This window comes from Sturnus vulgaris, chromosome 13, assembly GCF_052056855.1.
Source record: "Sturnus vulgaris isolate bStuVul1 chromosome 13, bStuVul1.hap1, whole genome shotgun sequence".
Taxonomy (NCBI): Eukaryota; Metazoa; Chordata; class Aves; order Passeriformes; family Sturnidae; genus Sturnus; species Sturnus vulgaris.
In genome coordinates, this window is record NC_142255.1 from 9,267,239 (window position 1) to 9,289,629 (window position 22,391).

Sequence of the window (22,391 nt, forward strand, 5' to 3'; positions counted from 1 at the left end):
TAATCTTTTTTATATCAGTACAGTCTGAGGTCAAGTTAAAGCTACCTCAAGAAGTATCCAGTCAATGTACTGGAGATTTAGATAAATCTGTTTAAATATAAGGAAGAGTTCTAGAATGGGCTGTTCCATGAAATAAAAGTAATTTATTTAACTTACAAAGAGAAAACTAAACAGTGACATTTACCCTTCCTTCTTTTCATACTTCTATTTCACAAGCTTCAATTTAAAATCACCTTTGGAGAAAGGTGCTTTTTAGTCTAGTATATCTTACAATACAGCACAGACATCAAAATTTCATTGGAGGAATAAGACAGTTTGTTAACATTTAAATACACAGACATCCATTCCAGTCCTTGAAGAACATGTTTTTTGTTTACAACAGAAAAATACATCTGACAACAGTAGCTAGTTATATTACAAGCAAACAATATTGAACTCTGCATAGTTTATACAATATACTCTGGTAATAATTTAATCACCAGTTTTATCCACTATTTACTAGCTGGCCACATAAAGCCTGACATTCATCTGAAATGTGGCATTATATGTTCCATTGGTATTCTCTTAACAGCTTCATTTAATGAAGTATTTTCTGGACAAATGATTTTCAAAACTAAAAGCTGACTAGAATGCTGGATGTCTTCACTACAAACATTTAGTGCTTACAATACATTCCTAAAGTAAAGGCAGGTGTCCAATAGAAAACATAGCTCAGAAAGAAAGAAAAATACTGTGCAAATTAAACCCCATTGCATTTAAAAATGTACTGATGTGCAAGTTACAGTATCAACTGTGCAATAATACTAACTGGGAAAAAAATCTCAGCATAAAATGATACATCTCTCACAGTACGTCCTTGATTGCACATGTTCCACGGCGTTTGCATCCATTACACTTTCTGCAGAAATCAAATACACTGAGTACCCTTAATTAAAACTAAACTATTTTACAATGAGAAGTTGTAGACATGCTTCATTTAGTGGGAAAAACTGGAATAAAAATAATCAGAATCACGTCAGAAATGCTTCCTGACTTGTAGAGCCACAGTGCTCGCGAAGTGACTGACAAGTGTCAGGGTCTTTACAACACTCATGAATGCAGCTTGTGGGTTACTGAGCAATAACCCCCCCACGACAACAATACTGGGTTACATTCCTTGCTTTTACAATCCAGTACATGCATTTCCACCCCAGTGATCCTTATGGGCATATTCAAAATATACCTGCTGTAAAAGTGTTGGTTTTCTCCCCTTAAGACTTAATGCTGCAGTAATTGCTTTGAAAGGAAACACAATGTTTTCTTTCCACAGTGCATATCACTGTGGTTTTAGCTACTTATAGGGACATAACATAAACCAGGATTCGCTCACAGAACACTACAGAATGTCAAAAATGCCTGAAGGTACACTGAAAGCATTGGGAAGAACCCTCATTTTCAGTGTGCCATCTGCTCCACAGGAGAAGATACGATTGCCTTGCACAGTCTCAATCTGGGTGACACCAGCACCAATATTTCTGAAAAGGGATTGCTTAGCATGTTCGTTTTTAAATGAATGAATTAAGTTGTAGCCAGTCAGTCTCCAGACCTGTATCAAAAGAATGACAAAAGGAGATTAATATTAAAGGATTTGTATTTTCCCCCCGTTTGGTTTCAGATTCCTGGCTGTTCTAAACTCTTTTAAATTCAGTAAAGATAAAGGATAGATTTTGTTGCCTCATTGCAACAATTACTACAAGTCCAAGAGTCTTGAGAGGCTCCTGATGCAGTGTAAGGCTGCCTTAGTGTGGACCAGCTGAATATTGGTAGGGTGAAGCTTCCCTGTGTTACCTGATCAGAGTCCTCCTCCCAGCTTCCCCCTGTGAAAGCTGCAGAAATGGACAAGTTGCATTTTCCTCCAAGATGACTACTGTAAGCTTTGCAGCAGCTGGAAATGCTTTCCTGCTATGGAATGCTGCAGAGAGTAAGCTGCACAATTAATAAGCATGCAGAGTAGGAAGCACAGCTGCCTGTTATGTCCTATGTAGCAGGAGCCTCATCAAGGCCAGGCCATGAAAGCCCCTCTTAAGCAGTCCTCCAGCTAAAAGGAAAGAAACTGTATTCACCTTCTCTTTACCATGTTGTATTTCCTTCCTTTAGTATTCAGGTAAAATGCTCCTTAAAACAGGGACTGTATTTCTGTTTGGCTTTTTTGTTTTGTTTTGTTTGTTTGTTTTTGTTTTGGGGTGTGTTTTTTTTTTCATGTTGGTGTTTGTTTGTTTCTTGCTACTCTGACCTCTCAGTAGCTGTCAGGGGCTACAGCATCAGGAGAAAAAAATAGAACTTGGTGATACAGAAACTTTATGCAATGTTGAAGTTGCTGAGCGCCCCCTGTGTTACAAAGAACGTCCAACAGTAAAGTCAGAACATTTTAAGTGAGAGAAAAAGAAAGGTAAGATTTCAGAACTGAGCACTTTGCTTTATCCACTTAAAATCAGTCTCACAATCTTAAAAGGACTATTCTTTAGTGGAGGACAAAACCTACTTGCTTTAGAAGTCTACCAGTATATTTCAGATTACATTATAAATGTAAAGCAAGCAGGCTGTACATCAGGTGTAGGTTTTTGTTTTGTTACTGCATTTATCTGGCTGTTTACATGTGACAATACACTACTTCAGCCAAACACCCTCCTCCAGAACCCAGCTCCTCCATCCCTTACCTTCATGTTTCCTTCAGCCGAGCCTGTAACAAAATAGTCCTCGGAAGGATCCAGTGCCAGGGCCTTAACAGCTGACTCGTGTGCTTGGAAGGTGAAAAGGGTTTGCCTCTGTCTGATGTCAAAGATGCAGATATATCCCTTCCTACCTCCAGAAATGAGCAGTTGATGCTTGGGTGCATACTGAAGTACTGTGGCACCATGGTCATGACAAGTGAAGGCTGAAGAAGAAGGATATCAGAATTTAATAGATTTGAAACTGTAAGTAGCTCTTAATCTTAAATGCATTTCTTCCATAAACTGCTACCTGAATATTTTCTAACTTTGCAGACACATTCCTTCATATGGGTAATGTCTTATCATCTGACAGCTTAGTGCTCTTGTAAGAGATACTTAGATCTAATGCACAAGAAAGCATGATATGCAGTCTAAGTTACTTTAGAATACAGGCTCATACCTGAATTTAAAATTTGAGAAAATATAAAATGCACCATATGAAGTTCACGTAAATTCCTGATTTTAAAAAAGTATAGCTGATTTTGAGCAACCTGGTCTAGTGAAAGGTGTCCCTGCCCATGGCAAGGGGAGTGGAAAGAGATGATTTTTAAGGTCCCTTCCAACCCCAAACATTCTATGATGGTCTTTCTTCATGCTTTTCCATACCGAGCAGATTAACATCATGCTAGAGAACATGCAGAAGCAGTCTGGTGCATGCATTAGTGTGCAACACAAATTTAGACCTGCTCCCCAGTATAAGGTTTTCCCCTTGCCCCAAATGCACACACAAGCTGTATTTCCTTAGTCAGTAAGAAGTAAGAGGTTTAATTTTCACCACAGTACTTACCATGTATAAGACTGTTACCAGATGAAACCAACGTGTCCCAGAGGCACACATTTCTGAGAGAGAAAAAACCAAAATCATTATGGCCAATGCCAAGTGATTCACGGGGTGACATGACTCCAAAACTGTTCACATTTTATGTCAGTCTAGAAGGCAGAACTGAACACTCTGTAGTCATTGAAGAGCATTTGTAAAGAACTAAGAGTCTTAATTCTTTTCTTTGCTCTTTTATGCTTTTTAGTGGAACTATATCTTCTACCCTTAAAATGTGTACTGATCAAAGGTTGTGTCAAATAATTATAGGAGTTATTCTTTTCAGAGAAAAAGATTATCCTGCGTTGCTGAACAAATTTCTACTCCCGAGCAACAGCATCATGTCAAAGTAGTTACATTTGGAATACAACTTGAAAAAACTGTTTAGCTATTGACTACTCCTCACACAAATTAAACTTGGAAACAAGCAACTGAAGAAATGATAGTCAAAGAAATTATCCAGCAACTTCAAGCTATAACAAAACTTAGAACAATGAACCTTAAAATGTCAGCCACATCTTAATGCCCAAGAGCTTAGCAAGTTAAGGGAGATGAATAAGTAGTTTTGAAATTCTTCAGTTTCTTTAAACGCACCTGTTATCATTGGATTGTCCCGATGTAGCAACTAGACTTGAAGAGGTTATAAATGCAAAGTCACTTGTGGTTTTACTGTGGCACTGCCAACTCTATTAAAAACAAAACAAACAGGAAAGTGCAATCTTACCAGTTGTTATTTGCATCAAAAGTACTATCAGTCTGATGTCAGTGATAGCAAAACACAGAGTCTTTGAAACAAAGCTTAAAAACTGACAGTTTGTAACTGAGAATGGAACAATGGATTAAAATCCAGTATAAAATGAAAAGATGTGACAATAAATGGCAAAGAACAAATCCACAGTATAGTGTATGGACAACAGCCTGAGTTTTAAATTAAGCATGGTCTTCATGTTAAGGAACAGTAAAATGTATTGGAGAGTGTATTTTTACTAAGTTTTGGGGTTATAAAGTCATTAGTTGTGGCTCTGATTTTTAATTTAAACAAGGGTAATGTTGAAGGAGTATTTGTAATGACACTGTAGTTTATGGTTATTGTGTAATTGGTTTTCCAATGATGTAACATTGAAACTCTGCAGTTGTTTTGATGAAGTGTGCCAATTAAAAAGCAGCAAAGTCAAATATGTCTCATTAAAATCATACACTCTGGGCCTGTCCCAAGTTTCAAAGACTTTGCTTTCCTCTACAATAATAATAAAAATAAAAACATTCTGTTTACTTACCAGGTAGGGCTTAGGATTTGAGGTGGTTTGGTTTACTTGCCAAATACTTAGAAAACCTTCACCATCAGCAACACCACACTGCAAGGAACAAACTGCATTTATTAGCATGACATGGTGGTTACTGGATACTTCATGACAGTAAATTGCTGACTTCAAGGAAAAACCCACCTGAACCACCAAACCTTTGCCTGCAAATTGAGGATCAGTAACAATGATCATCAGGTCAAAAAAAAACTAGTTTAGAAGCCAAGTGGCTTCAGTGCCGATTGTTTAATAATTATCTAATGATTAATGCTCTCCTGCATACTCAATTCTTTTCTGGAAATGGAGAAAGTGTGGAAGCCTGTCTTTCAAATCCTAATGTGAGATGCTACAGCTAACAAAGGCATCATTACTCTATGACTCTACTTGAAAATGCTTAAAAAATTAAGACGCATGACAGCATGCCATAAAAGTATGATAAGAACAATTATGGAAAGACTGTAGTCATGAATGGTAAAATGACTGAACTATATTTATTAATCAAAATTTATTAAAAACATTTAATACTGTATATTCTACGCAGTATGTTCTGTAAGTATTTTACAAAATAATTTTATAAATATTTATAAATATTTTTTATATTTTCTCTTTTTAGTTGAGTTTCACGAGTCCTGCCTGAATGACCTTCATGTGAAGCACAGCAACAAGAAGTATGTCTTAATTTCTGGCCTAAGATTGATTCCTACAGAATGGTAAGATTGCAATATCTCAAAGCACAATCAAAACATATTTTTAAAATAAGTTTAAATGACATTCTATGCCACCTGAAAATAGATATGCTGAGAGATACTTTATATTTCCAGTTATTTCACCTTTGCTGTTTTATAGCTATGTACAGTCATACCCAAACACCTTTAATTAAATTTTTATAGCTTTTAACTATAATGAAGTTAAATACTTTGTCAGTAAAAATGCAGACAAAACCTGTTAAAATAATAGAATGGACAACATGAAAAACTGAAGAGGTGGGTATGCCTCCCAGTTTCTTTCTTTCTTTCTCCACTCTTCTTTCTGCATCTCATCTCCCTCATGGAGTCACTTCTGGCCAAAGCATGTCTTTTTGCACTCTTTCTGCTCTCCACCCTACACTCACAGCTTTCAACTCATGGGCTGAATTATCCCTCTCTTCCTGGTTCTTCTAGGGTAATGCATTCTGTGAAAACTTTATCTTGGCCAGAATGCAAAGTGGGAGGCATTTCTTGAAGACCTGTGCCTGTACTGATTGACAGCTGGACTTAATGATCTTGAGGGTCTTTTCCAGCCCCAATTATTCTATTACTGATAAAAGTATGCATCTATAAAATAAGGAATCTCTGTAGTTTAAAAAAAAATATTTAATTTAAAAAGGTTACCACCACGGGAACACAGATTTCTGAAGAGGGAGAACAAATAGTGTGAAAATGTGCAAATAGGACGTGGGGCAGCAGTGTGGAGCTGAGAGAAGAGAAAGGAGAATAAGGGTCAGGATTTATTACAAAGCTCCCACATGCAGCCAAAATACATGACACAATATCATTGTTCTAGGGCATCCTAACAGTTCAGCAGCAGCAAAAGTTAAAACTGCTTTAGAGGTCACAGCACAAGCAAACGTTTCCTTATGAATAAAAACTCCAACCCCTGGAAAACCCTACATGTACTTACCTTATTTCCCTGGGCATTGAAATACATCCTTGTCACCCTGGCATTCCCAGCCTGCTGGAAGCACACCAGCTGCTGTGGCCTTGTCCACTCAAACATTCGGACACTTCCATCTTGTGCTCCTGTAAGATCTAAGATTAAAAGATGATCATTAATAGTTCAGTATTTTGTAGAAAATTATCAATTCCATACTAGTGATTCACTTACAATACTGATGGACTGGATGTGAAGCCATTCTCTTGACGTTATTCAGATTTCTTTTAATCAGCTTTATACGAAACAAAGAAAAATTAAAATAAATTTGAAAAAGGACATAAACACAGTATTCAATTTTGTTTATACTATTACATGGTGAAAGTCCCCTAGTTAAAAAACATCTATTAATCTAACATTATTTGAATGGTCCTATATCAAAGTTCCCATAAGAAAGAAAACCACCCAGATTGACCCATTATTTTCTGTATCACAATAATTCTGTGCCTCAGTATACAAGAAAATGCTTAGTTTGGCCTTTTTTTTGGCCAGGTCTTGGTCACTGTTGGCCTTTTATGTCAATACTGGATTGACAGTATGATGACTAATGCACACTAGGTCTCTCTACTAAATAAGAGACAATAAACAGCCTGCTCTCCTGAGCTGCACACACAGAAGTACTCACCACACCAGCTCCTGTGCTGGTTTGCCCAGAGCCTAGCCAGGGCATGGATGGAGATGGCTGGATCTGACTCACTCCAAACGATGGTGCAGTTGAAGGAGCCAGTGTTGTGGTAGAACCACGGAAGTCAACGTCATCAGAACTGTAAAAGAACAGCTCTGCTTTAAACAAATGCTTCTTTGCTCCTAATGATCTTTGCTTATTTCTAAAGAGCCTAATGGCAGTGGGTAGAGGAAGTGACAATAATGAGACTATAAATTGATAATTCCTGTGCTTATGCAGTACAAATGCCTTCCACATGCACCAAATCTATCCATGTTTAATCTCAAGAGATGATCCCAATATAAGAACATAAACTCCCTTGAGAACAATATTGTTGGGCTATTCCTGACCTGTGAGTGCAGTGTGCAGGGAGTTGGTACAGAGGAGTGCTAGCTGCAGCTGATGCACTCACACTTCTCATCACAGGAATGGAGAGGACAGGAACAACCAGCATCAGCTACCACTGCTGCCCTCCACACTGCACTGATGCAAGGGAACTGCACCCCCTTCATTATCTTATGCACCACATGGGTTTTACTTCACTGTACAGTGCATGCATGCCTAAAACAGTAATTATTCTCTTGCTTTCCCTCACTTGCAAAGCAACCTGAAACCTACTGAAGAAGAGTAATTAACGTTTTTTGTATGCTCCATTTGTGCTTACATAGGTGATATAGACACAGCCTCACAGAAAATCAATACTCTTATTAATACAACCACAAAGAAACAATCCTACCTTTTAGACTCTCGGTCATATTCTTCCCCAATCCATATAAATGACTGAGCAGCCAGCAGAGCTGAAATATCAAGTTCTTGAACATCATGTGTAGATGCCAAAACAATTTCATTGCTGTTTGCCTATGCAGCACAAATACAAAATTTATACTAACTATAATTAAGACCTTTTATTACATTTTTTGTAGTATTTGAGGCTTACCTTGTTGACTGCAAAGGCCATTATCATATCTGATTCTTTGTGAATGATTTTTGCTTTTCCTCCAGGGTATCCAAGATCTGCTTCAACCTACAAAACATTCATAAAAAACTTCAATTAGCATGAAAATCCACTTTGTAGTGGTACATTCAGAGTGTAAAGATTTATACAAAATTCATGCAAGAAAAGTTCAGTGGCCTTAGCATTGTTTCAGTAGCTAAACTTTAGACTTCTCATACTCTTTGGTGTTCTATAAGCCAAAAGTGATATTTGTGTAAGAAACACGAAGTTGTGTGTGCAACACTATTTACAAGGTGTTCACTCATCCCAATTATCAGAACATCCGAAGTTAGTTCATGGATTAAAAGCCTGTCACACAGACTACACAGAACACACAGCTTCTGTTAGTCACATTAGAAAAGAAAAGCCAGTTCCACAGAACTTTTAAGAATGTGCTAGAGGTTTGGGAGAAGGGATACTACCTTGTTTTTGTGATCTTCTGCTACGCAGTTTTGTTTGACCTGCTCCACACGATCTTCTACAGACTACATAACATCACACAGTCACAAACACAAAACACATGCACAAACAAATATAAAAAAAGAATGAAACATTCCAAACTAGATTTTAAAGGCCACTCTGTCAGTAAATGGTGACAAATGTATTTTTAACTTTTTATAAAAGGCACAGAAACTAAGACAGGAATCTAAACAAACTCACTTAAAATGTAATGCCTCCTAGATGAACACAAAATGTATGATATAGTAAATAAATGGAGGAGTAATACACACACAAACTCCATACTTACAGGAATTTTAAAAGATATTAAATCATATACTTATTTCCCATGCTATTTATGTGTTGGCTTAAATTTTCAGTTAGAACATAGCAGTTGTAACCGGTACAATTTTTAAAGCCCCATATTATATATTACTATATAATATTACTTTTATATGTATATATTACTCATGCATATATACATATACACAAATGAATAGCACATTTAAATTTCTTTTCACACCAAAAAGGAGAATATTCAAATTTCTTTGCTTATTACTGTTATTGCAAATGTTCTGTTTATTAGGATAGTATTCAAATACATAAAGCTGAGATATGTCTTGTTTAAAAATATTTGGTTCTGTTGATACCCAATCAACAACATGACCATCATGTTGATTTTGAAAAAAATCCAAACATTGTTAAATGAGAGAAAGTGAAATGTCAATGAAAAATGGGAAGAAAAATTAAATACTAAGGAGACTGAGGAACAGTTATAATTGAGCTTTGTTTTTTTAAAAAAAGTTACATCCTTTGTTTACCTCACTCTGCTTTCTTTTCTTTGTGAATATATATCTTATAAAAGTCTCCTGAAGAAGTTCTTGCTTCACAAGAAAATGCCAGAGCCTTTTTGCTGGAAGAGCTGAGTAATCCTTTGATCTGGATAAAGCAGAAGAAGGAAAGAAATACAGAGTATCCTGAGTTGGAAGGGACCCACAAGGATCACTGAAGTCCAACTCAAGCCTAAGAATTCCACTGTGTGCCTGAGAGTGTTGACCAAACACTTGTGGAACTTTGCTGATGGTGATGTTCCCACTTCCCCAGGGAGCCTGTTCCAGTGCCCAACCACCGTCTGGGTGAAAGGTGGTTAGAACCTTTAGAAAGAACCTTTTTCTAATTACACACCTAAACCTCCACTGGCACAGCTTCAGGGTCTTCCCCTGTGTCCTGTCACTGTCACCAGAGAGCAGAGCTCAGTGCCTGCCCCTCCTCTTCCTCTCAGGAGGAAGCTGTACCTGCACTGAGGTCTCCCCTCAGTCTCCTCCTCTGAACAGACCAAGTGCCCTCAGCTGCTCCTCACATGGCTTCACCTCCAGACCCTTCACCACCCTCACTGCCCTCCTTTGGGCACTCTCTAATAGTTTCTTATCCTTATTATGTTGTGGCACCCAAAACTGCCCCAGCACTGGAGGTGAGGCCACCCCAGAGCAGTCCAGAGCAGAGCAGGACCATCCCCTCCCTTGCCAGGCTGGCCATGATGGTCCTGGTGCCCCCCAGGACACGCTTGGCCCTCCTGGCTGCCAGGGCACTGCTGACTCATTTTGCACTGTTGACTTAGTTGTAGTTTAATATATGGAGAAAAGCAAGCTATTTTTGAGTCAAAAACACAGTTCACTATCTGCATTTACAGACACCTCCAGGCATGACACTGTCTAAACACAAGAGGATTAGCCTTAAAAGGACCTTAGTACAACTTCTCCTCCCCCAGACATCTGCATGTATTATATAACTGTTCTGTAGCTGGGATAGGGTGAGAGACAACTGCTATGGAAGGAATAGTAAAGCAGCTTGAATAGGGTGTTCTCAGCAGCAGCAGCCACTGCCCTTGATTCCTACAACCTCTACTCTTTCCTCATTTCCCTTTTTTGTGGCAGCTGTGAAAAGTGCAGCAGAGTGAGTAAAGTCTGCTGCAGGAGACAGGCAACTGTGTAAGAATGGACAAAGGGATGTGGGAAAATGGTTTCTGTAGAACACTGGCTACTAGACCAAAGAGCTAGACAACCTTTGGCTGTTTAACATGAGGAAATGCTCTTTAGAATTTCTGTGATCGAAGAATGTGTTTTTGCTAGGAAAAAAAATACTTACTTGAATGGTGTGTTTTCAGGTTCTATCATTGCTTTATTGCGGAGAAGAGCTGGTCCTGCCCCTACACCAATGTCACTGGGGTAAGTATTGATGTAGTTTGGAGGTGGGCCTTCAAACTGGTCCATTCTATCTTGAAGAATTTGTTCCCAGTGTTCTAAATTTTTTATTACAGCAATGCCCAATGGAGATGTTACAGGGAGGTCTAAACAGAAATATTAATAAAGTAAGGCTCAGAGAAAATAAATTGTTACAGTGAGTATAACACCCCCATAATAACTAACCATCCAAAAAAAATCTTGATAGGAAATGTACATATTGGAAATTGTAATAAATAAGGTATTTAATTATTGGAATTTTAAAGTTAGAATTAAAACGTGAAGTCTGACAGAAAGCCACATTTACAGAAAAATGAAAAGCAAAGCAGGATTTAGCATACCGGTAAATTCCAGACCAGCAATGGGAAAGAAGTTCTTAATGTTGTGCAGGACCAATTTTACCATTGTCAGATGCAGAAGAGCCCAGCTGTATAAAAAGAATAGATTTAGTCATGTTAAAAAAACATTAAGAGTTATCTACAGAGTATTTTTCTTCTTCAAGCAAATACACAGGTCAGAAAAAGATTGTAGAAAGGGTCTGTTTAACCTGCACCTCATTCAAAAACGACGTGCTTGAATCAGCAGTCTAAATCATTATTCTAGAGATGGCATTGTGGCACCTTATTTGAGTCTTAAAAATGAAAATGGGTGCTTCTCAGTTGTTTTCCCCTCCCCAAGAAGCTGCAAACCGCACTTTAACTTCCTAATCCCTTTTTTCTGGCAGGTAAATGGGGAACTGTTATTGTGACAAGAATGTGTAACTTCTGTAATCCCATTGCCATAGACAAGTCTGCCCACAGTACCAAAATTGCTTTACTTACACTGGATGGTGCAGAAGATCAGTATTTTTTTAAAAATTTGGAAGCAAAGGTAAGAATATGGGATAATTATTCTAAAATAGTGACAATTTCTGCTGACCTGTAAGAATTGGCATCTGTGTGTTCCTGGATCTGCACATCAGAGAGGAAAGCGTCATCCTCTTCCTCATCACTGTGAATGCTTTCATCAGAATCGTATATAACACCACTGTCTGATAAAGGGAGAAAGGGCTGCAATGCAAAGCAGAAGTCTGTATAAAAACAATATTCTCATCTCTTCTTTGACTTCACTTATGACTCTCACAGAGTTTAAATGACAGCAATTTAACCTATAAGACAATGTCCCTAAAAATATAAGTAACTAGCAATGGGGAAAGTATTAATCACTATTATTGGCAAGAGGCAGTTTTTGAAAGTGAAGTAATAGACTTGTAAGCTCTTTATCTTTTATTATGAGGATAATATTCTGCCATCTACTAAGAGTGCTCAAAATTTTCACTTTATTTTTGTCCTTTAAAACTTAATGGAATTTTCAATTACCTTTGCCATAAAATAGTCCCACATGCTGAGTTCTGGAGGAATAAACTTTTCTTTGTAAGAGGGTCTTTCTGCAGGTACAGGTGGTGGGACATTGCTGTCTTTTACTGGTCTTCCTGGTACCAGCATTCTCATGTTAAACCGGCGGCGGTGTTTGTCCATTTCTTCTGATGGAAGAGGAGGTGCTAAATTCAGGTAATTAAAAAAGCTGACATTAGTATTGCATCTTTAAAATATCTGTATATTATAACTGAAGCAACTAACACCACTGTTATTGGTATTAATTTCTACTGATTTATAATTAACGCCAACCTAAATAAAGTAAGTGTAATCACAAAAAAAATTCATTATGATAAATTCAATAACTGTGGCATTTAGACATTGCATATACGATAAAAATATATTTTACATTTACATACTGGATTAGGTTCTTAGGAGATGCAGCTTTTAAAAAGTCTTTTAGCTGAAAAATTTCTCAAGAAAGAAATAAAGAAACTCAGAAACTTTGTTGAGAAATAAAGTAATATGTAAAATATGACTAAACAGTTATGTTGCACAATTAGCAGTTACTCAAATATAAACCAAGGAATTCTTAGGGTAGGAAAGAAAATTTGAATAGAAAAACAGGCTTTTTGACAGCTGAAGTCTACTTTGAAGTGTTATGATTCAAAATGCCTTAATAGTAAACAAAATATTAATGTGGAATTTGTTTTTCAAAGTGTTACTAGCCAAGCAATGTTGAAGATCACACTTACTTTATTACAAGGGAGCTAGGTATTTAAAAACTATTCTGTTTGTAAAAAAAAAGCCACTACCAACACTCATCTACACTGCAAGTCTTTACAAACCTTCATTACCATCCTCTGAAACATCAGAAGTTGTAGCAGCTTGAAGGTTAAAGGAAAACAGAATACATCTCAAATGAACACGACTTACAGAAGTTATTCATACTATCACTTTATGAAAATAACTGCCCTAAATGAGTTTAACTTATTCCATGAATGACAAATACCTGTTGTGCATACTTATGATGGTGCAGTGCCTTATTACTGTTTGGTTTTATATTCTGGAGAGGTAATGTCTAATGTTTGCATAAGTTTCAAGCCTATTGGTGATTTTAAAGTCTGTGTGATGTGATTTTTGGTATTGCTGAAGTTTATCACAAATGCTGTATCTGTCTTTATCATTAGAGTCTGAATTCAATCTCCACTTTTGCTTTTCCTCATGCAGCATATTAACACTTGCTCATCTGTCTTTGTAAAAATCCTGGGTTTAGCTGGAGCTTATGTATACATGAGCTGTTCTTCTGCCAGATGAAGCTGATATTTTTTCTCTGTGCTCTTGTGCTAGGTGAAATCCTACCTTGCAATAGAAACTGATTTCAGAAGTATTGTTTCCCAGTTACTGCAATCATTAAATTACACTCATCTCCCGTACAAAAACCCATAGGTATTAACACTGATTTATATCACCTGGGTATTTTTTTCCCTAAAACTAATGAAAAATGTTATAAGTAAGCACCTAATAGTACTGTTATTACTATAATGGCAAATTCAAAACGTGCTGGACATTATTACAAAGGACAACTGCACGGTTATTACTTGTTTCAGCTTTTTAGTTAATGTAACTGTTTTCTTGCCAGTAGTGTCCTAAATTCTGCTTTGGCCTTGAAAAGGAAGGTCGGTTCTCCTGCTGGGTTAGTAAGAGGTATAAAATGTACACCACTCAAGAGGCCTTTGGAGAGCAGTACCTGGGATGTTTTCAGACTGCCTGCGGGGTTTCACGAGCAGCTTCACGCCCCCTCCAAAGACAGCAGCCCACATGCGGCTGTTGAGCGGGTGTGCTGCCAGCCGGAACAGCTCGTTACACGAGTTGGTGGCCAGGGCGTGGATCAGGAGACTCAGGTACACGGCTACAACAGCTTCACACAGCAGGATGTTCAGCTTTGGCTGGTCTTCATCCTGAGCTGAACTTAACAGGTTGATAAGTGAACTCACACCTGCAAAGAGGAAAAATTCTGGGATTAAATGAGTAGGAGGACAAATGGACAAAAAGAAAATGTTTTACCTCTACACTTTATGGTAAACACTAGCAGCCACATGATGCCTTTACTGAGATGAAACATACTATTAACAGTTTTTTTAAAATCATAAAGATCAAAATTATAAAAAGCCTTCTTGCGTCTGGGACTTTTGCATTGCACTTCTCTGCAAATACTATGGGCAGTTCAGTGTGTCTATGAAATTGATGCACCATTTCCACAGTTCATGCTCGTACATCAGAATTAGCTGCTTTCACAGCTCAACCAAGTACAGCATAAACGTAGGACAGTACTGTGGAGACAACAGAGGTAGCATTGCTAGGGGGTTAAGCAGGAAAACATTTTGCAGTGACAAATTGTCATTAAGTTTATCCTAAAGATCATGGTCTCTTCTTCAAGCAAGATGTTTGCCACGTAAAAAGTTTATTTTTATTTGTTTTGATACTTGAAAAAGGGAAAGGCTGTTACTATTTTGAGAACTAAGTTAGAAACATTTGTCATTGATTATCCACTATCTTATCCCTCAAACAGGACAGTGAAATAATTCTGCCAATTGGAGCTAAAAGTAACCTTATTTTAGTCTCACCAGGCCACTGAGCAGGAGATGAGTTTGGAGTTGCATGCTCTTCAATGCTTTCTGTCCTCAGTCTGCGTCGATCACTCAAAAGCAGTCCTTGATAAACCATCCCAGTAAACTGATTTGCTTCTGTTTGACTGCTGCATACAAATAAATTTTTTTCTGATAAGAAAGTGAGTGTCCCAAGTGAGAATGACATCATTATTTTGCTACTGTTTATTGAAAAAACTGAATGGTTGATGTTATTTTTTCTGTGTAAAATCGATTTGGCATATCAAAGTTAGCGATGTTTAAATGTGTACAAGTATCTTTACCCATAAACAAACATTTAACTCCTTTTCATGTCACATGCAGAAGAATTTCCATTTAGGATGCACAAAGTATACTGCAAATGTAGGACTGTATGAAAACTTCCCTCTTTACCTGTAGCTGTGGCTGTCACATAGTGCTTGATAAATGGATGCAGAAAGTGAAGCTGCTAAAGAATGAAGTGTGTACACCTAAAATAAAGAGAATCAATAAGCTATATGTTATATATAAAAGGTGAGTGAAATAAATTTCTTTCTAAAGGGTATTGGAAATGTGTTCTGCAGGACTGTCCTAGTTTTAAACTAGGTGCAAGAAATAGTAACTGAATGTTACTTCATGTTTACAGTACACTGCTTAGAAAATCACAACTGTTTGTTCAAGATAACTTGATGGCAGTCAACACCTTCTAATATTATGTCAAGATAATTAACTTGATTCTAATACAGAACAGCCCCAGTAAATGAGCATACTGAAGCATGATTAAGCATGTCCTGTTATGACAATGAATTTGATGGTATGGTTCCTGGAAGTTGTACAATGTAACACTACAGTTCAATGTAGTAATAGCTACTCAATATACATAAAATACAAAAAGTTTGTGTTTTATCTAATAGTTTTATCTAAAATCTCTTTTTTTACCTGTTATGTGCATATAAATTCCATTAGTCTCCAGGAGTAACAAAACACCTGGTTCTGCCTCACAATGCAACAAAAACAGTCCAGCTCTTAAAAAGAGGAAATGCAAGGATTTCTTGGAAAGTTCAATGAAATCCACAATGTGAAGAAACTTGTACTGCTTAACTGTTAAAAAAGCACTTTTTAACTCACCCTGTGCTCATTCCTGTCTGTTCCTACTATCTTTCCATTTCACCAAACATTAGGCCTTAGATTAAAGCTATGAATTACCTTGACATCTTCAATATTAGGATGTGGTGGCGATTTCATCTGCACAATAGTGTAAAGTATATCATGGATGTGGTTGTTTAAGTAGAGCACAGGATTAGCTATCACAGTTTTTGTGGATGCTATGCTTGCAGAAAGCAGTGGTAGTGTTGTGGGTAGTGGAAGTGGAGACTGAAGTTGCTTTACAGTAGTTTCCTGTTTAAAAGAAAAGACTGTATTTAAAATCATTGCCTCGAAAAAAATTAAAAATAGATATAATTTTACATCTTAAATATATTTCCCAGGTTATATATTCTATTCTACTGCTGTCTACTCAGTACAGATAAGATTTTACTGTAAAAAGCGAGTTATTATTTACTATAATAACAAGGTTAACACCTGATAGCCAGTTTTGCTGGAGCACATTTTGATTTCATGCAGGAAGAGTATTTTCATGTAGTTCATTAGGAAGTGTGAAGATTGTCTGTTAAGAAACACTAACTAAAAATGTACTTGCAGTAGCACAAGTTGATACAACAGTCACTGGTCTGAGTCTGGTAACAAAGTCCAATTTGTACTCATCTGAGTTTCTCAAGCGGAAACAAATAGGACTTGTAAAAATTCTTTGATGTACATTCTAAGTCAAGTACCACCAAAACAGCTGTCTGTTGCCCCTATTCGAAATAGGAGAAATCTAGGACTAAAGCATATTAAAAGACTTGCCCAGTATCAGATTATCTGCTGCAGCTCAGTACAGTAATTAACATTTGCTGTAAAATAAGTCATTTGTATAAAATGTAGAAAGTGCCATAACAGCGTAAAGGGAGTAGTACCCTGTCTGACTTTATATTTTGAGCTTTGAAGCTAAGACCCCGTTCCTTGTAGGTCCTTTGCATGATCTGCAGAGGTCTGGGAATGAGATTTTGTTTTATTTCAGTAACTGTGAATTCAATTGATTATATAGGTACCTAGAAATTGTGATCAAAATTATGTCATAGTAACACATACAACATTGCAGCCACAATATAAAACAGCAACGTTTAGGTTCCATAATCATAAATAGCCTGATCCTAATTGTCACTCACATAGCAGATTCTTCAGAACCAAATAATCCATATTAGGAAAAGCAGCACATTTAAATAGTAACTCCTTTCTCCAAGAATATTAAACTTATAATGACCATTAGACTTGCAGAACATTAGCAGCATCTATCTAGGCACAAACTCATGCATTGGACATAACTGACAGTCTAGAACTGTACACATTCATCAATAGAAAAGAGCTGAATTTGCTTTACCTGCTGAGACTCCTGCAGCAAGAACTTCAGCTCCATCCTTACAGATGCTAAACCTCCACCTTGTGCCCCATGAAGACTACAATAACTGAGGAAAACTCTGAGGAGAGCTTGGTTCTTCTGCAGCCACCACTTGCGCCTCTCGGCATGTTCTCGCTTTGCCTGTAACCTCCGCCTTTCGATCTGGTGCCGCTCGTACGAGCCAATGTCTGGCTTGTCCATGATATCTTCGGGGTCAAGCAGATCCCCATTTACTTTGGTATATGTTTTATAGTAGTCTTTGTCCCCTGCATCGTGGTTGCATATTTCATGCATAGCAGCAATCTCTTTCTCCAGCCAGTTGTACAGCTGAAATCTGAGCTTTCCTCCATCCACTTCATAACCTGTAGCCAAAGTCCTCAGTTCAGTCATAAGGATTTTCAAACAGGCTCTGAACTTCAGTTGCTCAGCAATAACATCAACCTCAGTGTCTCCTGCCTCAGAAACTTCCCCATGTGGTGTTTGAGCTATGCTGGTGTCTGAGGTCCTCTCATCTTCACTCTTAGAATCAGATTTTTTCATCATTATCCCAACATCTTTGTCTTCTTCATCTGACCCATTTTTGTCTTCACCCCAATCAAGAGTAAGGGGCTCATCATCAAATTTTACTGCTGGTTGACTCCAGTCAAATTGTGCTGAAGATTCAACAGTGCTCTCCAAAGCAAAGGAAGCTGAAATGGGTTTTGACCAGTCTATATCACCACTTCCAGCACCATCCTGTAGGGTTTTGGAATCTGAAACATCAGTCTGGATTGAAGGACTGGATGAATCTTTTTCTCCCGCTACAGTAGACTTTTTTCTTATTTTTGGAATTTTGGAAAGGACTTCAAGGGCTAGTACAGGGCAGCCCACTTTAAAATGAGCATTTGCAGTAGTGAAGAATAATTTTCTTTCTATAAGATTAATTTTATCAACAAAGCTTTTCTCAGTTTTTAGACCTAAGGTGGCCAGAGTTCCTTCTGGTGAGCTGAAGTATCTTCGGATGAGCAAAGGGTGGGTCCGGAGATAGTTGTAAAAACTGAACACCACAGGATTGCAGGATTTGACGATAACTGAGGAATTAAACAGATATGACATCTATTGAAAATGCCTTTTAGATGGTGTTATTCTGTTTTGCAGTTATTTCCTGCATTGATATTTATCAAAACACACAAAGATAATTTTGGGTCTAGTTACCAAAATAAAATTAAATAATTTCTTATTCCCCACAAAAAGAATAAAGGCTATGAGCTGGATGAGTAGGAAGACACAAATTCTATTATTTGCATCGCAGTTACATTGCACTCAGATAAGCTAAAAGGCAGCTGAGATGATCATTCAGGTAGAGATTTCTCCAAGGAAATTCCTATAGGGAATATGAAACCTATGGAGCCACCTATCACTTAACATTAGTCTTGAAGAGATGGAATAGGAAATCCTGCTACAATACTGCTAATTTCCAGAAGCAAGAATAAGAATTTAAGTCCACTGGAAAAAACACCAACCAGCATTCATTACTAGAGAAGTAGTGTATGGAAGTGCCAAAGACAGCTCTCCTGAACTTAGATGACAGCAGGAACTAAGTTTGGTGTTAGAGGGTTGAAGACAACCCTTGGAAAGAATTGAAAACAGATATTTATATTGTTTTAAAGCATTTCTCCCACTCTTTTTCTTAATAAGTTTGCCCTATCAGATTAGTATTTTTTTCCCCTTACCTGGGTTTTCATCATCATCTTTGGGTGTTTGTTCCAATAACGTATCCAGTGCTCGTGTGTAATCTTTCATTATCCAGTATGCAATACTTCTCAGAAATGGATCAGAATGCAACTTAGTACAGCTGAATCCAGTTCCATCCTTCTGGCAACCCAAAATCTTTTCATAGAGAATGGAGGTGTATGTGACAGAGGTTTCAAACTCTGATTCATACAAACGAGCAATGACCATGGCCAACTGGATGTCTTCCATTTTCTCAAGGCACACCTATGATAAGCAGTGGGGAAAGGGTTGTTTTATGAGGGAAAGGGAGTTCTATAAAATAAAATGAATAGCAATATATATTTACAGAACAGATATTTTCTTTCTCCTCTTATCTGTTCTTTGAAGTATAAATTAATCTTCAGGTCAAAAGTGTGTTAAGTTATATATATCCAAGTAACATTTTCTCTGTTTGGAAAGAGATGTATTTTTCTATATTTTAGAGATTTTAATATGCAGAGCAGTACATAGTATTAAAAAACAATATGGCAGAAGATAAAGATGTCTATTTTTATTCTATCTAGTGAAATAATTGCACCCTCCAGCTATCATGTTATTACATCATTGGTAAGATATTTTTCACACCATTTCATGCAGAATTACATCTCTGAGGAAAATGTATTCTCAAGTGAAGACAAACATACTGTAAATAAATAGGCAGGTATTCTAAAGGTTCTCTAACTCCCATACTCTCCTGAGAGATACTGCTTAGCTTATGATCCTTCTCACAGCTCCCATCTCCCTTGTGGCAAGCAGCATCATAACTCCACTAAAAAGGGATCCCAGAATTGCTTCAGAAGAGAACTTTTGACTTCTTTTTTTTTTTCCTAATGTTGCACCAATAGGTCATGCAGAATAGCTGGGGGCTGAACAGAGTGCTACAACTTAAGTGTGCAGTTCAAACAAAGTTTTGCCAAAAGGTGACAGCTGGTACCCCCAAGAGTGCTTCCACTGAGGAATGGTATATCTGAACAATTATTCTGGCCTTCAAATCAGCTTCCCAGCTGCTTTTCACAGTAGTGTGAAGGTAAATGGTATGTCTACAGGGCACAAGGGTGTCCTGTGTGGACATACCATCCCATTTGTCCTGCCACAATTTGTGAAACCTTCATCAGAGAAGAGCTTGTAAGGATGCAGCACATAGGTCTAATTAGAAACTGAAACTTAATTTCTCAAAAGCCGATACCTCTATAGCATCTTTTAGTGAACCTGCTAGCAAGAAAAATGCAGCTGACTGCTCAAAACGTTGTTTTCCCAACAAAGCAAAAGCATTTTTTAAAGCAGCTTTGCGCCATCGGTCTTCATTGAAGTTGTGGCTGAAAAAGGCAGTCATCTTTTCATCATGCTGGGACCTGTATAAAGAAATGCAATGTATAGAGCTATTTATTATGTACCTTGGCATACTATCACTTGAATAACATTACTTGAAATTAAACTCTTGAATGAGTTCTGCCTTGCATTCCTGGTTCAATTAAGATTGAATCAAACTTAAAGTTAGCAGAACTCACCTAAACAGACCCCACACCACTGCCTTTTTCTTCATAGCAAGATAAAAAAGTGCAGCATCTAAGGCATCATTGTTCCTCTGGAACGAAGCTTTTGCAACCTGTAGTGAACAAAGCCTACTGTTAGCAATGAAAATATAAAAGCTGCTTTTAGCTAAATAACCTATGTCTTTTGTCACAGAGGATGGCCAGGTAGACTGTATTATGTCTGCAAAGCAGCAAAGTAATTTCTGTGAGAGTGTTTTATTCCTATATAACAGAGCTTTATAATGTAAATACTTTTAAGAGTCAGAAAAACAGCACTATTGCAGATAGCAACCCCTCTCAAGCACAGTGAGACATTAGGAATGTGCAAATAAAGATATTTTCTTTAAAATTGTTACAGTAATTTGTACTATTAGGTGAAATTCCTTTGGCAATCCATTACTTAAAAATACTTAAGCTAATATTCAAGTATTCCTTGAATGAACACTGGGTTTTATATAGAACTCTAATGTAATTGGGTTTGATTTGGAGTACTAGGATAATTTTTTTGCTCCTGGATTCTTTGATTAAACTGTAACATTTAAAAATGTATTTTTACATTAGAAGAATTGGAAATTTAGTATAGTAGGCACATCTAACAGCATGGAGCTAGAATCTGTAAGTAGGAAAAAGTACCTTCTCAATGCACCTTCGGAGAGTGTTGATATTCCTGACCCACCAACCAATGCCCACAGCTCTCAGGTCAGACCACTGTGGGTCTCCCTTCTGGATAGCAGGAATCATATTGATCAACTCCTCCTCAGCCTCAGAATGGAAAGCCCATGCGAAATGGCAAGTTGACAGGCCTAAACAACATCATAAATCAATACAATTCAGAAGACTAGGAGTTGTTAATAAGCAAATGGAATATGTCAGGGATACAAAGTGGGGTCTCCAGCCCAAGAGCTGGGTACATCTGAGAGACACTGATTCCCTCAAAAGAAAGTAGAAATGTTAAAGGAACAGCTGAAATATCTTTTTGCTTTTTAGGGATGTCCTCTCATCTGTACTTCTTTCATCACTTTCCAGTACCCCATTCATAAATACACAAGAATTATATGCTGAAGGACTGAAGGAAAAATATTCTGTTATCACAGAAGCAGAACCATTTTGAGCCAGAAACCTCTCTCCGCTCTTTAGGTGGTAACTTCTTTCCTTTTCAGTATTTCACAGCAGCATTTACTCAGATTGAGAAAAAAAACCAAAAAAACAACAAACCTGCTGTGATGAAAAGAATAAAATATTCTTTAAGATAAACCCATGCTCATGTAAGGAAATGTCTTAATTCTTCCATCAGAAACAATTAATTACATATACAATCCGTGTTTTAACTGCTTGGGGAATTTATTCATGCCTCAAACTGGATAGGCCAGAATCTTCTACTCCAGAGCTATACTTTTTCTGCTATTTACAGTCCATGTAGGGAAGCCTACACCAAGCCTTTGCAAGATAATGGCCTTAATGAAATAGAAAATTAATACACAGATAATAGAAAGATGCCATTATAAATCAAAGGTAAGCAGACCCTGTGAGTGAAGCCATCCTTCCCTGTGAGGGTTACCTTGGTGCAGCAGCTGGACACGGTACAGGGGAGGCAGGGATGTCAGCAGGCAGGTGTGCAAGCGCATGGCCAGCAGGTACCGGAGGCCACATTCATCCAAGGTATCTCTTCCTGTGCCACATAAAATACACTTTTGAACATGCAGCTGACTACAGTAGACATATATACAAGTTATCA

At 37.5% G+C, this 22,391-nt stretch overlaps 1 protein-coding gene across 2 annotated transcripts in view; it reads right to left on the reverse strand.

Moving 5' to 3' along the window:
• Positions 1–123: 123 nt before the first annotated feature.
• DMXL2 (Dmx like 2) overlaps positions 124–22,391 on the reverse strand; it is a 47,803-nt gene continuing 25,535 nt past the window's right edge. The window contains exons 19-44 of one of the 2 annotated variants that reach the window (XM_014874109.2): positions 22,215–22,325; positions 21,290–21,459; positions 20,633–20,730; positions 20,311–20,476; positions 19,085–19,349; positions 17,355–18,442; positions 16,082–16,273; positions 15,290–15,366; positions 14,876–15,006; positions 13,999–14,247; positions 12,252–12,433; positions 11,812–11,942; positions 11,235–11,320; positions 10,799–11,000; positions 9,475–9,592; positions 8,638–8,700; positions 8,159–8,245; positions 7,958–8,079; positions 7,183–7,321; positions 6,732–6,792; positions 6,528–6,655; positions 4,845–4,922; positions 4,162–4,253; positions 3,538–3,590; positions 2,697–2,914; positions 124–1,585 (exon numbers count right to left, since the gene is read on the reverse strand). In XM_014874109.2, coding sequence (XP_014729595.1) covers positions 1,376–1,585; positions 2,697–2,914; positions 3,538–3,590; positions 4,162–4,253; positions 4,845–4,922; positions 6,528–6,655; positions 6,732–6,792; positions 7,183–7,321; positions 7,958–8,079; positions 8,159–8,245; positions 8,638–8,700; positions 9,475–9,592; positions 10,799–11,000; positions 11,235–11,320; positions 11,812–11,942; positions 12,252–12,433; positions 13,999–14,247; positions 14,876–15,006; positions 15,290–15,366; positions 16,082–16,273; positions 17,355–18,442; positions 19,085–19,349; positions 20,311–20,476; positions 20,633–20,730; positions 21,290–21,459; positions 22,215–22,325 — 4,517 coding nt within the window. In that variant the 3' untranslated portion in view covers positions 124–1,375. The remainder of the gene's footprint in view (positions 1,586–2,696; positions 2,915–3,537; positions 3,591–4,161; positions 4,254–4,844; positions 4,923–6,527; positions 6,656–6,731; positions 6,793–7,182; positions 7,322–7,957; positions 8,080–8,158; positions 8,246–8,637; positions 8,701–9,474; positions 9,593–10,798; positions 11,001–11,234; positions 11,321–11,811; positions 11,943–12,251; positions 12,434–13,998; positions 14,248–14,875; positions 15,007–15,289; positions 15,367–16,081; positions 16,274–17,354; positions 18,443–19,084; positions 19,350–20,310; positions 20,477–20,632; positions 20,731–21,289; positions 21,460–22,214; positions 22,326–22,391) is intronic. The other variant, XM_088172528.1, reaches the window with a different exon arrangement.